General features: G+C 55.4%; 5 protein-coding genes across 5 annotated transcripts; 4 read left to right on the forward strand and 1 right to left on the reverse strand.

Annotated features, from left to right (window-relative positions):
• Positions 1-2457: 2457 nt before the first annotated feature.
• On the forward strand, positions 2458-6314 carry SODALDRAFT_267047 (plasma membrane calcium-transporting ATPase; the record flags this gene model as incomplete). Its single annotated transcript, XM_028607526.1, has 2 exons — positions 2458-5121; positions 5199-6314. The coding sequence occupies 2 exons, from the start codon at positions 2458-2460 to the stop codon at positions 6312-6314; spliced, it is 3780 nt and encodes a 1259-aa protein (XP_028470395.1).
• A 31-nt stretch (positions 6315-6345) lies between these two features.
• SODALDRAFT_18970 (hypothetical protein) lies at positions 6346-7326 on the reverse strand. Its single transcript, XM_028607124.1, has one exon. The coding sequence runs from the start codon at positions 7205-7207 to the stop codon at positions 6677-6679; it is 531 nt and encodes a 176-aa protein (XP_028470396.1). The 5' UTR covers positions 7208-7326; the 3' UTR covers positions 6346-6676.
• A 561-nt stretch (positions 7327-7887) lies between these two features.
• Positions 7888-9865, forward strand: SODALDRAFT_326747 (MFS general substrate transporter). The gene is made up of 4 exons (XM_028610245.1): positions 7888-8219; positions 8339-9160; positions 9226-9298; positions 9378-9865. Exons 1-4 carry the CDS (start codon positions 7936-7938, stop codon positions 9618-9620), a joined length of 1422 nt encoding a protein of 473 aa, XP_028470397.1. The 5' UTR covers positions 7888-7935; the 3' UTR covers positions 9621-9865.
• A 215-nt stretch (positions 9866-10080) lies between these two features.
• SODALDRAFT_374899 (hypothetical protein) lies at positions 10081-19091 on the forward strand (the record flags this gene model as incomplete). The annotated part of the gene is made up of 6 exons (XM_028614714.1): positions 10081-10134; positions 10212-10239; positions 10317-10341; positions 10867-11066; positions 11190-11452; positions 11511-19091. The coding sequence occupies 6 exons, from the start codon at positions 10081-10083 to the stop codon at positions 18999-19001; spliced, it is 8061 nt and encodes a 2686-aa protein (XP_028470398.1). The 3' UTR covers positions 19002-19091.
• Positions 19092-20301: 1210 nt separating this feature from the next.
• On the forward strand, positions 20302-22249 carry SODALDRAFT_287962 (FAD/NAD(P)-binding domain-containing protein). The gene is made up of 3 exons (XM_028608584.1): positions 20302-20770; positions 20903-21823; positions 21915-22249. Exons 1-3 carry the CDS (start codon positions 20359-20361, stop codon positions 22088-22090), a joined length of 1509 nt encoding a protein of 502 aa, XP_028470399.1. The 5' UTR covers positions 20302-20358; the 3' UTR covers positions 22091-22249.
• Positions 22250-22361: the final 112 nt, after the last annotated feature.

The raw sequence follows: 22361 nt of genomic DNA on the forward strand, positions 1-22361 counted from the left end.
CCCAGTTTCGCTCAATCCACTCAATGGTTCAAACTAGCTTGGCATTAACGGAGGGGCTGGAGGTGTTCGATAATTGAAACTCGCAGGGGTCAAAGAAATGAGGGGTAGAACCCGCCACGAGAATTTCTTCTTTTTCTGCAAGTGTTGCGGCATTCCCGCGACATTCGGCTTCGTCCTTGGCGGTGAGGGAATAGCAGAAAGGCGGTAGGCATCAAGTAGTAAGCAGTCCTGCTAAGCGACGCACGTACATGTATACCGGGATCAGTTAGGCATGCATGAAGTGATCATCACAAAATTGAAGAGGCGCACACTGTCGTGAGATACAGGGTTCGTTAACGTCTTCGGCTTCATTTTGGGAGACCTCTTCCCAAGTGGCATCCCGAAGCATCACTACGAAGTACGAACATGTCTTCATCAATGACAATGTTCACAGATTGCCATAGGCCATGCTTTGCAGCAGCGAGATGAGGTGCGTGATGTCGAACCGTCGGACCCGACATCCGCTGAGGCCCCATCCGGCGTCGATCGGTCATCTGACCCGAAATTCAGCGGATTGACGAATCACGACAGACCGGAGGCTGGGACGTGGAAACGTGGAACTTTCGGTTTACTCGCAGCACAGACTGGAAGCGGGAGGAAGTGGGAGGAAGTGGGGAGGAGAAGATATCAAGCTTTCTTCGTTCTGCAATCAGGATAGTTCTGGATGTCTTGAATGGAGCGTGGCGGTGTGCCCAGAAGCACATTCCCGGCATCCAGTATGCAGGACCCTTGTTGGATTGAGACTCTCGTACGAGAGAGGGTTGCGCTGCTCATTCCTAGGACATGGAAATGGAGGGCACGATAAAGTATTTGTCTGTACTTCGTGCCTTAGTCTGGGGGCGGGGAACACAGCCTCAATTCCCGGCGGGGCGGACAAAGGAAGATCGGAGTACGGAGAGCAAGAAAGGCCGGCTTGGGATTCATCAGACGAGGCCCGTCCTTTTTCTGAGGCCCGAACATTGTTTCCGAAATGACCTCTTTGCTATTTACTAGCTTGGGGCGAGACAAGGAGCCAGACATCAAGAAAGCCGGGAACGAAGCGATATTGACTGGGAGGTATAACCTCAGGTGGAGGGTCTTGAGGATGGTGATAATCTGGATTGCTGACCGCATAATAGCGCCGGCCCATTCAAGCGGGACCTGCTCTGTACACCTAGAGCAATGCCACTGCAGATGCAATGCCTGATGATGTGTTCTGTTTCTCTAACAAGAGGAATTCCTGGAGGCCAGGTGTCTGCGTTGGAGTTTGATCGGACCAAGACAAAAGATGTTTCTTATTTTGGGGAATCAAAAGTAGGCAATTATTCGGACGAATAAAATGAAGGTTGCCGATCCAATTACAATTCCCACTGGGACTCACGTTGCGGCAGCGCAAAGTATTTCGTATATGTGATACCTACATTTTACTGCTTGGCTCTTCGGGTGATTGAGTGACAGGAAGAAGTCTCCAGATGTGTCTCTATCCCTCAAAGATGACACTATGAGGTATATACCGAACGAAGGATACTTGAAAGTACTTATGACCATGATACACACGCTTGATCCTCGACCAGACCACGGTGACGTGGCTAGCCCGACCAGGGCGACAGCTAGAAGGACAGACATACCTAATTTGTCCTAGCGTACCTATGCCGCTAAGTCGAGGCCGACTGTGAGGCTCTGCTCATAAGTACCTAAGGTACCTTTATGTTCCCCAAGGTAGCCGCCCAGCCTGTCTTGCAAAGCATTATACGTTGTAATGTCGAATAAAGACGTTCGCAAAATCCTACCTAGTCCGTTCTATTATATACCTAGTCGTATTTGGCCATTAACATGTCTCGTATTGCTCTGATCGCGCATTGCCTCCTTTATTGGCTTCGCTTCTCGAGTATTCATTAGACTGTTACACAGGTACCTTTCTCCAAGTTGTGACACTGGACAGCCCTATCCGCCAGAAACAAAGAAGGGGCAAAGCAGCAAATATTAAGTACACTAAAAGGCAACGTCAGCCGCCAGTTTAGTGTGGAGCCGGCCGGTGAGGATAGAGACCCACCCCGCTATTTCCCAGACAATTGAGACATCCACATTAAGGCGGCACCCCACGCCCTGTTATTCGCCTGTCTTGGCACTTCGTCGTCGCCTTTTCGCCTTCTTCCTTCTTCCTTCTCCCCCATGTCCTGTCCCAATGACCAGCCTTGACCCATACGGGCCTTCCACGGTCCAACCCTGTCTTTTTTCTTTTTCTTTTTCTTTTTTCGTCCTTCCTTGACCTTCTCCCTTTTGCTCGTCCGTCCACATCCCCCGAGTGCATGGCTCGACCTCTGTTTCCCGTTCTTCTGGCCATTGGTTCTTTTTCCACCACCCTCCTAACACCAACGCCTCCTCTCGCGCGTCCATCCTAGAGTCTTGTGTCTCTCGCACTCAGCTCAGTGGGCAGCGATGAGCGACGAGATCAAGGCCTCGGCACCGAGCCACCCACCGGGCACGGATGGTCATGGCTCGGATTCCATCTCCATTGATGGGAAGCCGCCTCCCAAGATCCTCGCCGAGGACCATTTCGACGTCAAGGTCCTTGACCAGCAGCCTGCTGCCGAGCGTCCCAAGAACAACAAGTTTGCCTTCACGCCAGCCCAGCTACACGAGCTCATCCTCGCCCGTTCTCTCTCCGCTCTACGAGCCTTTGGCGGCATCGAGGGCCTCGCCGCCGGTCTCCGCACCGATCCCAAGGCCGGTCTAGGTGTCGATGAGTCTGGGCTGGATGGCACCATCACCTTCGATGAGGCCCTTGCCGCCGCTCGCGAGAAGCGCGAACCCGAAATCACCCCCGTCCTCGTCCCCGACAGCGACTCGGCCTCCTTCCATCTCGATCTCGACCTCAATAACCTCGATATCGTCGGCCACCATGACCAGTCCTTCGCCGACCGCAAGCGCATCTTCGGTCTCAACCGCCTACCCAAGCGGAAGCCAAAATCCTTCCTCGCCCTCGCCTGGCTTGCTTTCAACGACAAGCTCATCTTCCTGCTGACCGTCTCGGCGAGCGTCTCCCTCGCCCTCGGCATCTACGAATCCGTCGAAGCTACGGACGACGCTAATAGGATACAATGGGTTGATGGTCTCACTGTCGTCGTCGCCATTATTGTCATCGTCTTTGCCAGTGCCGCCACCGACTGGCACAAAGATCGTAAATTTGCCAAACTCAACGAGCGGAAAGAGCAGCGCGATGTCAAGGTCACACGCTCGGGAAAGACCCGGAATGTCCCTGTTCACGAAGTCCTCGTTGGTGACGTGATGCACGTCGAGACGGGCGATGTCGTTGCGGTGGACGGCGTCCTCATTTCTGCTGCTGGTGTCCAAGTGGACGAATCGTCCGTCTCGGGCGAGTCCGAGCTGGTCCATAAGAGCATAGTCGGCGACTGGAACACCCTCGCCACCAGGGCGCACGCGCCCGACCCCTTCATCGTCAGCGGCACTACGGTGTGCGGCGGCATCGGCACTTACCTCGTTCTCTCTGTCGGCGAGCATTCTTCCTTCGGACGGACCCTAATGTCCATCCGTGAGGACGTCGAGGAGACGCCCCTGCAACAAAAGCTGGGTCTTCTCGCCAAACAGCTCATCACCTTCGGCGCCATTGCCGGCTTCATCTTTTTCTTCGTAATGTTCGTCCGCTACCTCACTCGGCTTAGGGATATGGATCCCAACCCGGCTGCGAGGGCAGAAGCTTTCTTCGAGGTGCTTATCCTTGCCATCACTGTTGTCATCGTTACCGTCCCCGAAGGCTTGTCCCTCGCCGTCACCCTAGCTCTCGCCTTCGCCACCAAGAGGATGTTGCGTGACAACAACCTCGTGCGTCTCATCCGCTCCTGCGAGATCATGGGCAACGCTACGTGCATCTGTTCCGATAAAACGGGCACCCTTACCCAGAATGAAATGACTGTCGTCGTCGGCAGGCTCGGCACGGTCCCCTTTGGTGACTGTGGCCCTACCATCAGCTCTGCCGCGTCGGCGTCGGCCGGGAGCGACACGGAAAATACCGCCAACGACGTGGCGTCCGGCCAGCAAGAGGCGAGCATCCCCGACTTCGTAGCTTCTCTCGACGAAGATGTCAAGGACTTGCTAAAGAACAGCATCGCTCTCAACTCGACCGCCTTCGAGAGCGATGACCCGGCCAACCCTGGCTTCGTGGGAACCAGCACGGAGACCGCTCTACTCAAGTTCGGCCGCGAGTACCTGAGTATGGCTCACCTGAACGAGGAAAGAGAAAACGGCAACATCGAGAATTTGTCCCCGTTCGACGCCAGCCGGAAGTGGATGGCCGTCATGCGCAGAGTCAGTCCCACCGAGTGCCGCATGTTGGCCAAGGGAGCCGCTGAGGTGATCGTTTCCAAATGCACCGATATCCTCGCCGACCCCAAGTCGGGCATGGCGACGCAACCCATCACCGAATCCATCCGCGAGGAGATCAACGCTTCTATCAAGGAGTATGCGACCAATATGCTCCGTCCCGTCGTTATCGCCTACAGAGACTTCGCTCGGACGGAGGCTTTCGAGGATCCGAATGACCCCGAGTCGATCCCATTCGACAAGCATTTCGACAAGTTGACTTTCATCGGCATTTTTGGTATTCGCGATCCCCTGCGGCCCGAGGTGATCCAGTCGGTCCGGACCTGTCAGGATGCTGGCGTCTTCGTGCGCATGGTGACGGGAGACAACTTCCTGACCGCCAAGGCCATCGCCGCCGAGTGCGGTATCTATACGCCCGGCGGCTTGGCCATGGACGGTCCTATCTTTAGGAGACTCACGTCCAACCAGCTCGACCTGGTTATCCCCCGCCTCCAGGTGTTGGCACGGTCGAGCCCGGAGGACAAGCTCTTGCTAGTCAGTCACCTCAAGAGAATGGGCGAGACTGTCGCTGTCACCGGTGACGGCACAAATGACGCGCTGGCCCTGAAAGCTGCCGACGTCGGATTCGCCATGGGTATTCAGGGCACCGAGGTGGCGAAAGAGGCAGCTTCGATCATCCTTTTGGATGACAATTTCGAGTCCATCGTGAAGTCTCTCCTCTGGGGTAGAACTGTCAACGACGCGACAAAGAAGTTCCTTCAGGTATGTGAAGACATGATCCGTCACTCAATCTCCAATGTATGGAATGGCCTTGACTGACTTTTTCTTGTCTTCCTTAGTTCCAATTCACCATCAACATCTCAGCCGGTACCCTTACTGTCGTCTCTGAGCTCGCAGGCAACGTCATCTTCAACATTGTTCAGCTTCTCTGGATCAACCTCATCATGGATATCTTCGCCTCTCTCGGTCTGGCTACCGATTATCCGTCGCGCGATTTCTTGAAGCGCAAACCGGAACCCCGCACGGCTCCTATCGTCACCATCACCATGTGGAAGATGGTCTTGCTCGTCGCCATATACCAATTGGCCGTTATCTTTACCTTCCATTACGCGGGCGAGGCGCTGTTTCACCCGCAAAACGACTTTGAGCGCAAGCAGCTCCAGACAATGGTGTTTAACATTTACGTCTGGATGCAGTTCTTCAACCAGCACAATTGCCGCCGCGTCGATAACAAGATCAACATCTGGTACCAGGGCGTCCTCCGTAACCCCTGGTTCCTCGGCGTCCAGTGTGTTACTCTCGCCGGGCAGATGGTCATCATCTGGCTCGCCGGCGCCGTCTTCGACACCGAGCCGCTGAACGCCGCCCAGTGGGGATGGTCCATGCTGTTCGGTGCCCTCGTCATTCCCCTCGGTGCGCTCATCCGTCAGATCCCCGACCGCTTCGTCCTCATGTTCTTCCGGGCCGTGGCTCGTGCCTTCAGGCCCGTGAAACGCGGCTTCCTCGCCGTCGTTCGCCTCCTCACCAAGCCGCTGCCCGAGAAGTGGCGGCCCAAGAAGCACAAGCAAGGCGACGACGAGATGGGCGCCACGGAGGCCTGGGTGCTGCAGACGGGAGCCGCGTTGCTGCGGCCCGTCAACTATCAGTGGGGTCATTCGGGACCGCCTCAGTCGGGCCAGGTGGGACGGACGCAGAGCATTACGCAGGCGCAGCGGGAAGCCCTGGCCAAAGCTCTCCAGAGCGAAGAGAACAAGCAAGCCGAGTTCGATGTCGTTGCATTGGTCGACCAGGCGCGGAACACACCCAGTAGCCTCGGACTCAACATCGAGGTTCACCCCGGGACGGCTAAGGATGACCCCCTCCTGCACACGCCTGGAAACAAGGACAACCCGCCTAGCCAAGACCCGCGTGTCTTGGATTGGGTGAAGGTCGGGTCTCGTGCGGAGGGAAAGTAGGGGAAGGGGGGCGAGCCTTCTTGAAGCCTTCCCGGGGTACGCACTAATTCCTCGTCCGGCCAAGAGCACCACCCCTGCTGCACCCTCTGCGGACTAACCGACTATTTGACGGCCTCTTATATCTATTATTCCTTTTTGTTTCCCTTTTTTCTCCCTTTTTTCCCCTCTTTTCCCCCCTTTCTTGGGTTCTGTTCTAGATGTAATATCTCATTGCAAGGGGCGGGGTGCCTCCTACCGGCACTTTGTCCGGTGGGTAGGCGTTCTAGGGGTTACTGGTCCTCAGTTTCTCACAGCGTTCAGGGTCCGTACGAAGGGGTATTTAACGAATTTACGACTTATCATCTTCTAGATTATACCCGTCATCACATCCGGTCGTCTACACATCTATACATGCATACGACGATCTCATCAGTGCATCGCCACAGAATATTGCACCAATGTACAGTGGAGGAAATACAGGAATGCGGTACATGGCTGTGATCAGACAGCCTTGCCGAATTGGATGATGGTCTTTGTTGTGTAGCATATGATATAATTGCATGGTTATTTAACCTTGATCCGCTGCTCTTAGGCCCTACATGATACTGCTGGAATATGAGGTCCCATCTGTCGCCAAAACTTGAGACGGTCATCACAACCATCAGCTCAGAACCCGCACCCAGAACAAGGACAATCAGACGGACAACAAGACGCACGAGAGCGAACACTATTACGGCCAAAGAGGAAGAGCGCGAGAGATGCTTGCTATGGCGGTTGTTGAAAGGGATACCCTGGTTAGGGAGGTTGAGGAGCCGAGCAACGCAGTAAAGTAGACGGCACGGGTGGTGATCAAGGAGTCGCGGCCCTGACATCTGGCTGATGGGATGTGATGTGCCGCTCAACGTTGGGCTCATTCTTCAACATTTGCTATATCATGAAGACTTTGTATCCGTACTTAAATGGCCAGGGCCATAATTAACTTGTCAAAGCTGTCAAAGGAAAGAAGTTGACGAAATACTCCTCCGCAGGACCGTGCCCGTTAATTACGAAGTGGCTTCGGATGACTTGAAGCCCGGACACACGGAGAATCGGAGAAATACGGGGTTACGCACGGAGTCATCATTGGACAGCATTGATTGGTAGAAAGTGACCGCTAGTTAGTTCCCCGTAGTTTCCCCGTTGTTTAGCCAGCTCGGAGCGTAAGCCCGTTAGTGGTCTGTGTGTAAGTTATTCCCTTAAAGCGGTAGCTCCGGACAGATACGTGCCTTTAGTGGCCAGGACCTCAGATTATGGTTAGTTATGGCGGCTTCTTCAGTGGAAGCGCCCCCTGTACGATGTACTTTCGGTGGCTTCTCAGCATCAAACATCCCCTCAGGCCACTGATCCGCCTCTATGAACTTGATCTCGAGTCCGAACTGCTAGCTTCAGCCTTCGGAACGTCGGGACCAAAGCACCCTTGTTCTTCGACCACCTGACCTTGAATATCTTGAGCTTTTCCCACGCTGGTACATTACAAATATAATAAATTCGAACGTCTGTTTTCTGTTTCAGCAAATGAGATAACCGGGCATCTTGGTATTATCTTCTTCTGATATGCTTGCCTCTCTGAGACTCTGACCTCGGTAACAGCTGAGTCCTAGTTATGGCCACCACCACCACTGTTGAAGCTCCGCCCATCCAAGGCACCACGCTTTCAGAGGCGTATGAGCTCCGTGATGTCACAAAACATGGGAGCAAACCGCCCTCTATGTCCTCAGAGCAACCGGGCCCTCCAGAGCCGCCCAAGATCGGCTTCGATGTCCACTTCAAGATCGCGGCAACGGGCCTTTCCTTTTTCGTCTCCGGCATCAACGACGGCAGCATTGGTCCGCTGATGCCATACTTCATCCGCGACCATACTCTCAGCACTGCCGTCGTCTCCGTCATGTCGGTGACTGCCCGTCTCGCTCCCTTTTCCTCTGGATCTGGTCTTTCCCCGAAGAGACAAGAAAAATAACGAATCATCGATACAAAACACTGTACTTACTACTGACCGAGTCCACTAGCTATGTTGCCAACTTCCTGGGCTGGCTGCTTGCCGCCCTCACCAACACCCACTTGATGCAAATCCTCGACCTCGGAGGCCTACTGGCCGTCGGCACTGTCGTACAGATCATCGCTCACGCACTGCGGGTCTGGAACCCCCCCTTCCCCCTCTTTGCCGTCACTTTCATGATCGTCTCCGTAGGCCAGGCGTACCAGGATACAGGCGGCAACACGTATTGTTCTGGAGTTGTCCGCGCCCATCTCTGGCTCGCCTTCATCCACGCCATGTACGCCGGCGGCTGTCTCGTCGCCCCCTTCGTATCTACCGCCGTCGCCACGGCGAATACCCCATCGCGCTGGTACCTCTACTACGCCTTTCCTCTCGGCATCGGCGTCTTCAACTCCGCCGCCACCATCTTCGCCTTCCGGGACACCATCAAGACTCGCTTTTGGAGGAGGCGTAGTAATCACCGCTCTGACAGTGATGATGCGGCCCGAGGCGGCGATGCCAACGCGGCGACCGAGGGAGGCCAACCGGACTGGCAGGCGACCCCCACGCAGCTCATGAAGAAAGCGCTGTGCCTCAAGAGCGTCTGGCTCATCAGCCTCTTCTACTTCTTCTTCCTCGGCGCGCTCCTCACTGCCGCCGGATGGGTCGTCGAGTACCTCGTTCAGGCTCGAGGGGGGGATCTCGCTTTGATGGGGAACGTCCCGGCCGGCCTTAATGGAGGAGTCTTCCTCGGTCGGTTGTTGCTGGCCGAACCTACGCATCGCTACGGTGAGCGGAGGATGGTCTTCATCTACGCAGTATTTTGTGTTGCCTTTCAACTCGTCTTCTGGCTGTGTGTGTCCTTTTTTATTTTTCTTTTTCTCGTTGGACATGGTCTCGTCGCTAACTGGTAGACAGTGTGCCGAATATCATCGCTGCCTTGATCGCAATCAGCTTTATCGGTTTCTTTTCCGGGCCTTTTTTTGCCACGGTTAGTAGTTGCCCTGCTTTTCCTTGATCCCCTTTGTTGATGGTGGCAATAATGGTTAACTGTTATATGTTATATCCAGGGAATGTCTGTCGCATCCAAACTTGTCCCGCGAGAGCTGAACTCGACGGCCATGGCATTCGTTTTTGTCTTTGCCCAGGGTGGTGGAACACTGTTTCCCATGATCACCGGTGTTCTTGCTTCGAGGGCAGGTGTTTCCGTCCTGCAGCCTGTGCTGATCGGCCTCTGGGTCGCCTGCGCCATTAGTTGGTTGCTCATTCCGAAAGTCAACAAGGATAACAACCCTGATTTGCACAGCGAGTAGTTGGCCTATGGCATTACCATGATGTGTATTCCGATATCACGACGTCTAGCTGCAGGCAGACAGCCAGTCAGTCAGTCTTGAAAGAAGGACAATCGAGTTGAATCAACCGGCTTCATAACTTGAAGGGTGGGCGTTTCGTTCTTTTCTTCTTCATGTGTCCTTTCTCTGTGTCATTCTTCGTGTTGATTGTTCTGATAGTAGCGTGAGCTTATTATATGCCTGACTAATCCTTCATTAAACGAAGATGGATTCTATCATTCTCCATTATAACGTTGCCAGGTTGCCTCCGAACCCTAGGGATAAATAAGGTGGTCATATAATGCAGAAGTTGTTGGCGTGAGGAAAAGGGGGTGCATTCTGAATATTCTCCACCCTACATCTCGAAAATGTAGATAGACAGCTGTCTCTTGACGTAACAGTCTCAATAGCCATCCATCAAGATGTGGTGTCTTAAACCAACATGAACCGTTCTGCGTATAAAGCCGGAGGCATCAAGCTCATGATACCCCTGGCTGTGGGCATATTGTAGGGGAACCTTAAATGCATAACACTATAGGATTGCAATGATACACGTTACTATCAACATCCTAGATGTGGGCTCCTGGTAGGAGGGGGGCCTGTGAGGCTTTTAAAGTCCAGAGATGTTCGTCAGACATGTAACTTACCTTCTAACATGTAGTTATTCATGGCCATCAGTCCGAGTTGAGAATGGCCCGACCTTGTAAGTGACTTAGAGCAGCATTATGTCCATGGGCTTCCGGTTGGCTTGTCATGGCTTTGCCTCCTGTGATATACAGCTCAAGGCAGTCAGTACTAATAAAGCCAGTTATGAGGTTAAGAATTATTTCTTACTTAGAGATGATGTGATTCAACTTTTAAGGACCAATGCACCTTAGGGCTCTCTATTATGAAACCATATTGCAAACTGCCTCCTTCCTTATATCAACCTTGACATTCAAGTCGACACAGGAGTGGCTATAGATAGTTGCCTTAGCCAAATATCCATCAAGGCAGACATGTTTCTATTTACATTTACTAGCAAGGAAGGTGTATGTGTATAATCTCTTATTACGGCTGCCCTGCCTGTTTTAAGGCTCTGAAAAGAAAATATTCTCCCATCACTCCAGGCTCCAGCTTTGCCTACCGCTATTTAAAGGCTATTCTGCCTTTCTAACTATTCTATCTTCTTCTCTTCTTTCTTCTACTCTTCAACTCTCAACCTCACCTTTCTTTCACTCACCCTTAGGAGCTTCTCCTACTTGTTACCCATCCTTTCTACCAAGCCCTTGTTGATTGCCTCTTCAAGTTCTCCTCCTACACTATTCTACAACACAAGTAAAGAATCTGACAACTATCGCAAAGCCTTTTCCTCCTGGTGGATTTGCGCGCACGTATTCATCAATCATGGGCTGGTTCAGCTGTTGGCCTGGAAGAGCCAGGTTGCTGGTGCTTCTTTTAGCACTTTGCTGTCTCTCGTTCATCAGCATGGCTGCAGGTTAGCATGACTTCGTTTCGTCGATTCTTTAGTGTGTTCACTAGCTAACCTTTCTATGTAAACTGAACTTCTAGCCGACAATAACAATGGGGCATGCATCAAGGGTGATGATTTCGACAAGTTTGTTGTCGTTAACAACGTTACTAAGATCTGCCCCTGCGGCAACTGTGGCACTGGTTTCGGCCCAAGTACCTCATCTGAGATGCTTGCCACAAACATCTTTACTCTGGAAGAGAGCGAGACTTCTTCCATTCTCTATCAGACTTCCACCGCTCTGGTTGGTTCCCCAACCCCAACCCCAACTCCTCTAGACACATCGACCGGCCGGTGTAGTCAAGTAACCAGTTGCCCCTTCACCGAGATCACGTGATTGCCTGCTAACTACCTATGTTCAGGTCGCTGGCGAATCGGATACCTTCCCTGCTGTTGACACGACCCACCCTGGCTTGGACCCTGAGCCGACGACTTCTCTTGGTCATGCTGGGTCTCCGACCACTCTCACCGTCACGGAATACAAGACCGTTAGCAGCACCCTCGTCATCACTGCTGGGGTCGACACCACCACATCAGAGCCTTCATATTCTCTGTCTGAATCAGCTCCCTGTGTTGTCGATGAGTCGGAGAGTGGTCTTTCCAGCGCCAACCCGGTCCCTACTCACAATGATCAGATCCCGATTCCCGATGACGAGACGGCTGGTGATGCTTCTCAGACCACCACCACCCTGATCGTCACGGAGACAGTCATCACGACTGAGATTATTCAGAGCTCTACACCAGTCAGTGAAGATGGGGCACCCACCATCTCCACGTCAGCGATTGACCAAAAGGATACTGCGACTGTTCCTCTCGTCGACGTCGTCGTGACTGTTACAGTTACATCACATCCGTCAGGAGAGCCTGCAGGCACATCATCTCTCCTAAGCGATGATGACGCTAGTGAGGCACATGGACCAGTCGACACCTCTTCCTCGGGGAGAGACTCGGCCACCTCCGACGCTTCGCGAACTGGCCCTGTTGAGACTGTTACGATCATTCAAAGCCAAGTCTCTTCAGTTGACTCCTCGGTTGACCCGACGGACATCACCTCGAGCACTGAGACAGCTACTTCAGCCATTCAAAGCCACGTTTCCTCACTCGAGAGCTCCGTTGATGGGACGACTATTATCTCGGCCATTGCGACTTCTGCAACGATGAGTGAGGGTGTCTCATCCTCCGTCTCCCACCCTCTCTCTTCCTCAATCCTATCCAGTGATGAGGCGGGTCTCAACTCGGGCATCGAAACTGTCACCTCGATCATTCAGGGTGACGGCTCCCCTCACGCCTCTTCCGCCAGTTCCAGCCTCTTTACCTCCTCTGGAGAGACAGGCAGTGGCAGCGGTGTCGGGCCTACTGAGATTCCTGCTTCGAGTAGCCACATTACCACCTCGACAATCGATGAACCAGCCAGTTCCGAGGTCGATACTAGAAGCATGGCCTCACAGACTCTGACGTCGACTATCTACACTAGTTCCTCTCCTGCTCTCAGCAGCTCGAGCACGAGCCTTGTGTCTAGCACTGTTTCACTTGCTGAGTCTGCTGGCTCGAGTATCACCAGCAGCGCTTCGTCCCATCTTCAAAGCGAAACGTCCATAGCCAAGACGGCCACATCGCTCATTGGCACGGACACTTCCGTCCTCAGTTCAGGCAGCACGACTGACCAGCCAACAACCTCGAGTGCGGCCACTGGCCTGACATCCCTGACCAGTGGCACCTCGAGCATCCAAGTTAGCTCCTCCTCCTCCTCCCTTGATGGGAGTTCTTCAGGCATTGAGACGAGCTCCTCCCGACTCAATGACCAGGATTCGCATGAAAGCATTGTCTCGACGTCCACCGGCCCAAGCACTACCTCGAGCCTGGGTACCGATGGCTCCAGCGTGGCCAGCTCCGAGTCTACTGTCGAGACTGCATCCGCATCGGAAACCGTCGTTGTCGAGAGCATCTCATCCAGCATCCCAGCCTCCGAGTCTACGGTCCAGGAGACGTCTTCATCGCGGGTCATCGATACTGAGAGCAGCAGCTTATCCAGCACTCCAACTTCTTCTGAGCTCTCAGTGACTGCATCGTCCTCCGCTACGGGCAGCTCTCCCTCTGAGACATCAAACTCGAGCCTAGCTACCGATACCACGATCGCCAGTGTGGTCAACTCCTCTTCTGCTGCTCGGGTCGCCTCATCTTCTGAGGCCATCGCCACCGAGACTAGCCCATCTAGCACTCCAATTCCGTCCAAATCCTCAGTGACTGCGTCGTCGCCCTCTAGTGGCAGCTCGGCCCCTGCAACATCGGACTCGAGCCTAGACACCGATACCTCCAGCACGGTTAACACCGAGTCGACTGCTCAGACCCCGTCCTCCTCATCGGAAGCCGCCGATACTGAGAGCGTCTCATCCAGCATCTCCTCGTCTAGGTCCCAAGCGACTACGGCAACGTCTGCGAGCGACAGGTCGCCCTCTGAGACATCGCGTCCCGCATCTCAGCAGTCTTCCGAGTCGTCGCCACCTGCGTCTGCAGCTGCCTCCGGCAGCCTTCCTCCCCAGACATCGACGTCCTCTTCTTCTCAACCCACTTCCTCCCAGTCTTCGCCAGAGCAAGGGGAAACCGCCTCTAAGCAGAGTGCACCTGGTTCTCCCAGCTCGGCTGTTTCGTCTGCCGCTTCTTCACCCTCTTCTGCTGCTCAACGTCCGTCTTCGACCACCAAAGCCTCCAACGACAAGGAAGAGGATGAAGATGACGACAAGGAAGAGAGCAAGGATGACGACGATGAGGAAGAGAGCAAGGATGATGAAGAAGACAATGACGACGACGACGACGACGACGATGATGGCGGCGGCGGCGGCGGGGGAAACCTACCGGACAGCAACCTCCCAATTGGAGGAGGAGGAGGCGGCAGCGGCGGCGGCGGCGGGGGAAATCTACCGGACGGCAAGCTCCCAATTGGAGGAGGAGGAGGCGGCGGCGGCGGCGGGGGAAATCTACCGGACGGCAACCTCCCAATTGGAGGAGGAGGAGGCGGCAGCGGCGGTGGTGGCGGCGGTGGCGGCGGTGGAAACAACAACAAACCTGATCCAGAAGATCCAGAGAAGGATAAGGACGACGACCTCACCACCACTCAAACCACTACGACCACCGACACGTCTACTTCTACTTCCGCATCTACCTCGGCCTCCGTCTCGACTTCAGCCTCTCTTTCGTCTATTTCCACCTCGTCGGCCTCGGAATCATCGTGTACCGTCAGTTACACGATCGCTCCCCATTGCTCCCAGGTTTGCGACGTAGCACCTGTGACTGTCTCAGGGGTTGCCCACTCCACAAGTCGTACCACCACGTGCTACCAGGCCGCATGTGAGACTACGGTTCTCTGCAGCACTGTCGAGACTACAACGACCACTTCGTTCTCATCATCCACTCCAGAGCCAACCCCGGTTTGCGAGCCTGGCCTATGCAGTTTCCCGGGTGGTGCCTGCATACGAGAAGATGGTACCCCGAGCGACGGCAACGACGGTAGCGAGAAGCGCCGCAATGTGGTCCAACGTCGCGGCGTGGGCGATGGAGACGCCATCCTCACAGAAGAACTGTCTCTTCCAACCAACTGGCAGCCCGGCGAGCCGGACTGGTGGAAGAAGATGTGGCGAGTCGTCATTGACTACGGTGCCGGGGACGGTACTGATTTCTGGGTCGCCGACGATGCCTGGCAACGGGTGCCTGGCGCGTCGTCCAGCAAGTGGATCGCCTTTGACGAACCTTTCCGATTTCACGGGAGTGTCCATGTCCCTGGTCTGGGAGGAGGCTCTGGGCCCGTCTGGGGCTGCACGATGATGATTGTTGCCTCGAAACACGGCGTCTACACCAACCACATCTGGCAGGTCCCCAACTTCATCAAGGGAAATAACCCGGCGCGCTACCCCTGGGCACAGGAGACATATTTCGAGGAGCGCGTCACCAACTTCCTCCGAGAAGGCAGTCACGGCGCGAATCCGAACACGGAGTTTTACCCGCCACTCTTCACCCATACTCAGCCTGGAGGTGATCTCGACCCTCGATCCCCAGACTTCTTTGGCGTTTGGATTGTGACGTCCGCGGATCGGGATTTGGAATCTGTCATGGTAACACCCCGGTCCATCTACCAGATTCAAACCCAACTCCGGGACCAGGGCATTCCTGACTCGAAAATCCACCTCAAACTGTACCAAATGGACGTTCAGGTCCGAGAGGACTGGAGGGAGTATGAAGGTGAAAGGGACGACTTGGGCGGCGACTTTGAGGGCAATTCCAGGTGGTGGTCAGGTCTTCTGTCCTGGCAGTATGCCCCCGGCAGACCCGGCCGTGCCCGAGAGCTGGTTATCAGGTTCGAGACTGAAGAGCTTCTTCGAGAAACATGGTGTGACACGGCTCGAGATGACGACGAGACGGGACTTGTCCGTCGGCAGGATGCAGATGAGAACCACACCGAAGGGGAGGAGGAGTGGCCCTTGGTCCCCGCAGAAGACGGCGCTTGTCGTACCATGAAATGCTCTCCCCGACGCTGCACAGACTGCCAGACGGCCAACCTGGCGGCCAGGCAGATTGACGGCCAAAGCATGGAAGAAGTGAAGGACATCCTGGGGAACAAGCCTACTTCTCCGGCGACCTACAAGGGGGGTGAGAGGTCTGCCGAGTGGTGGTTCAAGACATACATGCTCGCCCGAGAGAACGGACCTTTGGTCGACTACGCCACCGACAGCGACGAGCACACAACAAGTCGCCTTCATCTGTTTGCGACTGGCGATGATGACGGAGCGGAAATTCAAATTCCCATGGGGAGCGGCGTTGGCCCGATTCGTGGCTGCACATCTGTCATTGCTGCCTCCCCCAAGGGCGTCTGGGAATCTCACATCTGGCAAGTTCCGTCCTTCGACACTGAAGATGAAGACGACTACCCCGAGGATCCTGAATCTTACTTCCAGCGAGATGTCATCGAATTCCTCAGACAGGGACATGGGGATGGAAAGCAACCGGGTCTCCTCCCACACACTCGAGAACGTGGTGATCCGTTTCATGCGGCATCTCTCGCCTGGTTGCGAGTCTGGATCATCGCACCGGGAGGTCGCTTCAACGTTGGCAAGCTCAGATACGAAGATGGCATCTCGACGTTGTACAAGCTGCTGGTTGAAGAATGCGAATTCCCTGCCAGCACAATCACCATCGTGCCTTACCCCCCCGATGCAACGAACCTCGAGGAGGAGATATCCGAGGTGCTGGACAACGAGTCCACTTCTCTGGAGACGAAAATGAACGACTTCAATCAACTGATGAGAACGCGTTCCTTTGCCCCTTACCAAGGTCTCGCGTCGTGGCAGTTTGGGCCTGGATTCCCGGACGATGACAGCCAAGAGGATTCCGAAGTTCAGTTGGCCGAAACGAGCGGCGTAGTCATCCTTCAGCCCCATACCACCGCGGCGGCGGCTCCGACATCTGCAACGACACAGACGGCTTCGTCTTCTCCTCCCGCCCAGACATCACAGGCTCCCGTTCGCGTCCCTCCTCGGGCTAGGGAGTTTGTCCTCCTCTGGGAAAAGAGGGTTCTGTTCAGTCACTCGTGGTGCGGAAACGGCGAGCGTTCTCGAGGGTCACGAACTCACGCGGGCGGAGAGCTCCAGCACGGCCAGAGTTGCTCTGTTCCTGCAGCACCTGAGATCGTACCTCGATGTGGTGAATGCGACGAGTGCATCGAAGATGTACGCGCCATCAGCACAATCAAGGCGCGGCAGGATGAGAACATGAAGGATGCCCAACTCCTGGCTTCTGCCACGGAAATCGTCACCAAGAGAATCTTCAACCCGATGAACTGGGAGCATGGTGAGATGGACTGGTGGCAGAAGCTCAACGTGATCATCGCGGCGCATGGCACGAAGCCGGGGTTCGACTCGGAGGCAGCTCACAACACGCATGTGTCTACCGGCACACTCACATTGCTGAACCGGCCTTCCAATCTAAGCGACGAGGCCGTTCTTGTGCCTCAGATGGGAGGCGTCGCTCCGCTCTATGGCTGCATCGGCATCATCATCGCCTCACCGCAAGCCGTCTGGACTGGACACATTTGGGAAGTGCCCTCATTCACCGTGGGGATCGGCTTGCCCAGCCAGGAGAAGCTCGGCGAAAAATTTCCCGGATCCCTACCTGGCTACTACGAAGAAGGTGTCGCCAATTTCCTCCAGGACGTGGACGGGGCGGCACAGCGTTCTGGGCTTGCGGGATATGTCGCGCCAGGAGGTCCACTGAGTCCTGTAGATCAGGATTGGATCTACATCGGCATCGCTGCACCGGCGGAAAACCAAGTACGGACGGAGGATGGCGACAGGATCGAGCCAGAGTTTCTTCCGTACATCCAAGACGCCATAACCGGAGTCCAGCTTGAGCTCAGCAGGGCAGGGTTCGAGGACAAGAATGCGTTCCACGTCTTACCCTACGAACGACACGACCCTCGGAACATCACCAACCGACCTCCATGGGAAAACCTTCTCTCCTGGCACTTCACGCCTGGCGACCAAGACGAGGTGGGCTACAATGTGAACAAGGAATCCGACCCGGAGAAGGCACGGGAGCTGGTGATTCGGTTGGGCAAGAGAGCGGTGTTCTATCAAGGTTGGTGCGGTTCCAGCGTGGCGCGAACGCAGGAGCCCAACCTGGACATCATCTGCGTCGACAAGAGGGGTCTCTGCGGCGGGACTTGCGAGCTCTGCCACCTAGCCACGGGCAGCTTGGACGGCCCAGACGACGACCCGAAGCCACAGCCTGACATGTTCACGTGGAAGGTCGCCGACGACGTGTCCCAAGATGCCGAAGAACACGCCGAATGGTGGAACATGATGCGCGAGCACATCGACGCCACAGGACCGGGCTACGGCCGCACGTCGGAGGACGACTCGTACCATGACCGGTGGTCGACCAGCGCCTACTCGGACTTCCTGGCCCCGGCGGTCGGGGAACTGGGGGCCTGGCCCCGCGGCGGCGGCATCCCACCCATCGCGGGCTGCACTGCGATCCTCGTCGCCTCCTCCCGCGGCGTATGGGTGGCGCACCTGTGGGAGGTCCCCGGCTTCACCAAGGGCAACGGCACGGGCGAAAGCGAGGACATCGAACGCATGTTCCCCGACAGCCAAGAGATGTACTTCCGCAAGATGGTGACGGGGTTCCTCCGCATCGGCACCAAGCAGGGGGGACGCACGAACCCGGGTCTCGAACGGCACGCCAACGAGTTCGACGGCGACAAGGAACAGTTCGTCCACGCCATCATCATCACGCCCGAGGCCTTGGCCGGACGCGGGCGCATGGCGTACCCGGACCAGGTGGAGGAGATCAAGCGCGTCCTGCGCGAGACGATCCGGATCGCCGACGACGACCAGATCCAGACGCATGTGTACTTGCCGGCTCCGTCGCTTAGTGTCGAGAGGTACATCGGGAGCCAGCTGGGGTTCCACGGCCTCACGTCTTGGCAGTACTCGCCGTCGCATAACATCACTGTCCGCGGCGAGACGCGGTATGTCAGGAAGCTGCAGGTCCAGTTCAACGCGGTGCCCATATTCGAGCAGCACTGGTGCCTTGGGGGCGCGTTTGAGATGCCCGCCGGTGGTGATGGTGATGATCAGTTTGACGTGCCCGACAGTTGTCCTTCCACCATGGTTCCTGCTACGGGGGAGAAGTGTGAGAAGGATTCGGACTGCGAGAGTCATGAGTGTGTTGCCGTTAATGAGAAGCCGCGGTGTACGTTTATCGGGTCTAAGGAGGGAGAGGACGAGAACCAGTCGATCAAGCTGGATCGATGGTGTACTTGTGTGGAGGTAAAGGTCTGGGACGGGAAGGAAGAGGATTGAGGTGGTTGACTCGGTATAGGGGATGGGTCGTGATGTCGGAGATGTGATTTTATCCCCCCCCCCCCCTTTTCTTTTTCTTTTTTTTTTTTTGAGGCTATGGTTAGGAAAAAGGACTCAACAAGCGAATACATCAGCATCCACAAGTTTGTCATTGTCAATGAAAGCCGTCTCACAGTGAGTTCAGTAGTCGATATAGGAATAGACGTGACACGAAATAAGTCACGTCTGCTCGTATATTTGGGGGCCGAATCCCCGGGGGCGCGTTTTAAGACCCGACCGGGCCCGTAATCGGCCCATCGGGGCACTCCAAGCTCCGGGTACCTCCGTTCAGGGTCGACGGGTCTGGTGGGCGAAAGGTAAATTAGAACGGCCCGCCCTAACTGACTTTCACGGCTCCATGATCGATTGGATGGTTTATAACCTTCTGTCGGCCTGTTAACCTCGATCTCCATGGACTAGTCCATGACGTTCAGGAGTTCGACTCCCTGGCCCTGACCCCTGACTCCTGACGACATTGTATCCGTGTAAGTCCAGGTATACATGGACATGCATTCAGGGGCTTGCCACTTGGCCTTGGGTCATCCCACTCCCACTCCCGGCCTCGTGCAGAAAACCGTCAGCAGCCACCGAGGAACGGCTCGGTGCCATAATCCATTCGGTGCCATAATCCATTCGGTGCCATAATCCATTTACATCGGTGGCGGATTTCCGGGATTCTGACTGCTGGGACTCGGAGCGCGAAATGGGCACTGAGCTCTGGACCGTCTGGTAATTACGGGGCATATCTCAATATAACGTCTCGGCCAGGCCAGGAGATATGGGACACCAAGAAGCGCAGGACTACGACATGATTACTCCGTATTCTGTAAGTGTAGTCCATACAAATGCGATGTGTTCGTTGTCCCTGGCGGCGGCCCATCTCTCGCCTCTTCTCCTCATGTCCATTCCTCCCTTTTATCTTCTTGACTTCTTCTCACCGACCTTCTAGTCATTATACTTATTTTATGATTTGCACTGCAGTGTATCATATTTTCTTTGTGACCATATTCCGCTCCCCTAACTAGATTTCATACATTTACACTATTACCAAGCTTTTCCTGCATGGACGCGACCCAACTGCCGATCTTAAACTGAAACGATCCCGCATCTCTGCCGCCCCCTCTAGACTCCCACCCCCCGACGATCAAATACCCGGATCGTCCACACCAAGACCGGAGAGCTGCAAGGAAGTGGTTCTCCATGGGGCACTCCATTCCGGCTTACCCTCCGGCTTCCTGAAGACCTGAACCCCTGCACGCACCGCCCTACTGGTTAACTATTGCCCACGTCCCCGACTCCCCGTCTCGTCTTGATCTTCATGTGTCTCTCATCTCTGAAGCAGTCGGGGCTCCCTCGCACCCTTTCAACTACCTTTTCAGCCGACAGCATGGGGAAGCTTCTGTCAGGGTTTCACACTCCCACACTTTCTACCCGACTACGATACCTCGTCATTGCCGTCTTCAGCTTGACCCTGGGCATCTGGCTCCATGGCACCTTGGCCTCCGTCTTCGCCATACACTACCTGGCCTTCGAGGCCCCCGAGGCCCCCATTCCGAATCAGCATGTGTCGCCCGCTACCTTGTACGATGCCATCATCGTGGGAGGAGGCCCTTCGGGTCTTTCGGCGCTCAGTGGCCTCGCTCGTATGCGTCGCAACGTCCTCATGATTGATTCTGGGACCTATCGCAACGATCCCACGCGGAGAATGCACGATATTCTCGGGTTTGACGGTAAGGGCCTCTTGTTTTTCTTCTTCTTCTCTAAGTTCTCTTTTCTTCTTCTTCGATTTTCAACTGCCAGCATGTCAATTCTCACTGCCACTATAATACGCGACACTCACATTCTGTTTGTTCCAACCGCAGGCGTCCCACCAGCGTATTTCCGCCACATCGCGCGGGCCCAAATAGCCCACTACAACACAGCAACCATGGTCAACGGCACCGTGACCGCCATCTCCCCCGTCTCCGCTACCCTCGACCGAGACGAAGACGACAGCAGCAGCTTCCCCACGGACCCGACCTACCCGACCTACCCGACCCTCTTCTCCGTCGTCGCGCACCTTGACCTCCCCTCCCAAAAGCTCGAAAACCAAACCCTCTACGCCCGCAAAATCATCCTCGCCACCGGCCTCCGCGACATCCTCCCCTCGACGCCCGGCGTGGCCGAAGCCTGGGGCAAAGGCATCTTCTGGTGCCCCTGGTGCGACGGCCACGAGTACGCCCACCAGCCGCTCGGCATCCTGGCCCCGCTGCCCAAGGTCCCGGGCCTGGTGCGCGAGATCCACACCCTCAACGGCGACATGGTCGCCTTCGTCAACGGGACCGACACGCCCGAGCAGCGCGCCCAGGCGGAGGCCGAGCATCCCGGGTGGGCGGCGTACCTCGCTTCGCGCAACATCAGCGTCGAGAACAGGCCGGTGGCCCGCCTCGTGCGGTTGGGAGGCGACGAGGAGGCGTTTAAGGATGAGGAGTGGCGCCAGTTTGATATGCTGGGCCTGCCGTCTGTTGCGCATCGGGATCGCTTCCGGGTCGAGTTCTCTGGTGACGGTGACGGGTACGTTGAACGGGCGGCGTTTTTGGCGAATTTTCCGACGGAACAGGCGTCACCTGTCGGACCGGACATGGGCGTTGAGCTGGTTGGAGGGCGCATGGAGGTGAATAACAAGGAGGGCCTCTTGACGAATGTCCCCGGCGTCTATGCTGTCGGAGACGCCAACTCGGACAACGTGACCAATATCCCGCATGCGTTGTTCAGCGGGAAGAGGGCGGCTGTGTTTCTGCACAGTAAGTGACTTCAGTGCTTCACCCCACTCGGATTTACCACTTCTTTACCGTGCTCGAGTCCTCGACTGACTTGGGTTTGTGCTGTTGAAAGTGGCACTCGAGGAGGAGAACGAGGAGAACGAGAAGCGTCCGAATGTGATGCGAAGCGTCGAGAAGATGGGACTTGAGTCGACACAGGGACTCGTCAAGAGACACGAGAAGCTTGATGTGAGGGATGTGTGGCACCTCATGAATGGGGAACCAGAGAGTCCATTATATGCTAGGTAGTCTGGACAAGTCACAAGGTGATCCCGTTTCTTATGGCTCTGGCTTCCTTGGTCCTCTCTCGTCGTCGTGATTCAAGACAAGAAAAGCGACATGCACAGATGGATGTGGAACCTGGAAATGCAGAAAAAGAAAAAGAAAAGTGAAAAAGAAACAAGTTATCACCACGTTGTTGATGATAAAAATAGGTCGCAGCCGATTCATGTCCTGCGTGTTTGCCCGAGTCCCAGCCCGTAACGCCCATAAAATCAAGATGCGAGCGAGAGAGGACGGG

Source organism: Sodiomyces alkalinus (genome assembly GCF_003711515.1).
Source record: "Sodiomyces alkalinus F11 unplaced genomic scaffold SODALscaffold_1, whole genome shotgun sequence".
In the NCBI taxonomy this organism is placed as follows: domain Eukaryota; kingdom Fungi; phylum Ascomycota; class Sordariomycetes; order Glomerellales; family Plectosphaerellaceae; genus Sodiomyces; species Sodiomyces alkalinus.

Bases quoted from the DNA above. Each gene is read 5' to 3' on its own strand.
- SODALDRAFT_18970 (XM_028607124.1), bottom strand. From the start codon at position 7,207: ATGAGCCCAACGTTGAGCGGCACATCACATCCCATCAGCCAGATGTCA.
- SODALDRAFT_326747 (XM_028610245.1), top strand. From the start codon at position 7,936: ATGGCCACCACCACCACTGTTGAAGCTCCGCCCATCCAAGGCACCACG. The intron at 8,220-8,338 runs GTCGGTGACTGC...CGAGTCCACTAG, and splicing joins ACTGCCGTCGTCTCCGTCAT to CTATGTTGCCAACTTCCTGG. The intron at 9,161-9,225 runs GTGTGTGTCCTT...ACTGGTAGACAG, and splicing joins TTTCAACTCGTCTTCTGGCT to TGTGCCGAATATCATCGCTG.
- SODALDRAFT_287962 (XM_028608584.1), top strand. From the start codon at position 20,359: ATGTGTCTCTCATCTCTGAAGCAGTCGGGGCTCCCTCGCACCCTTTCA. The intron at 20,771-20,902 runs GTAAGGGCCTCT...TTCCAACCGCAG, and splicing joins CGATATTCTCGGGTTTGACG to GCGTCCCACCAGCGTATTTC. The intron at 21,824-21,914 runs GTAAGTGACTTC...TGCTGTTGAAAG, and splicing joins GGCGGCTGTGTTTCTGCACA to TGGCACTCGAGGAGGAGAAC.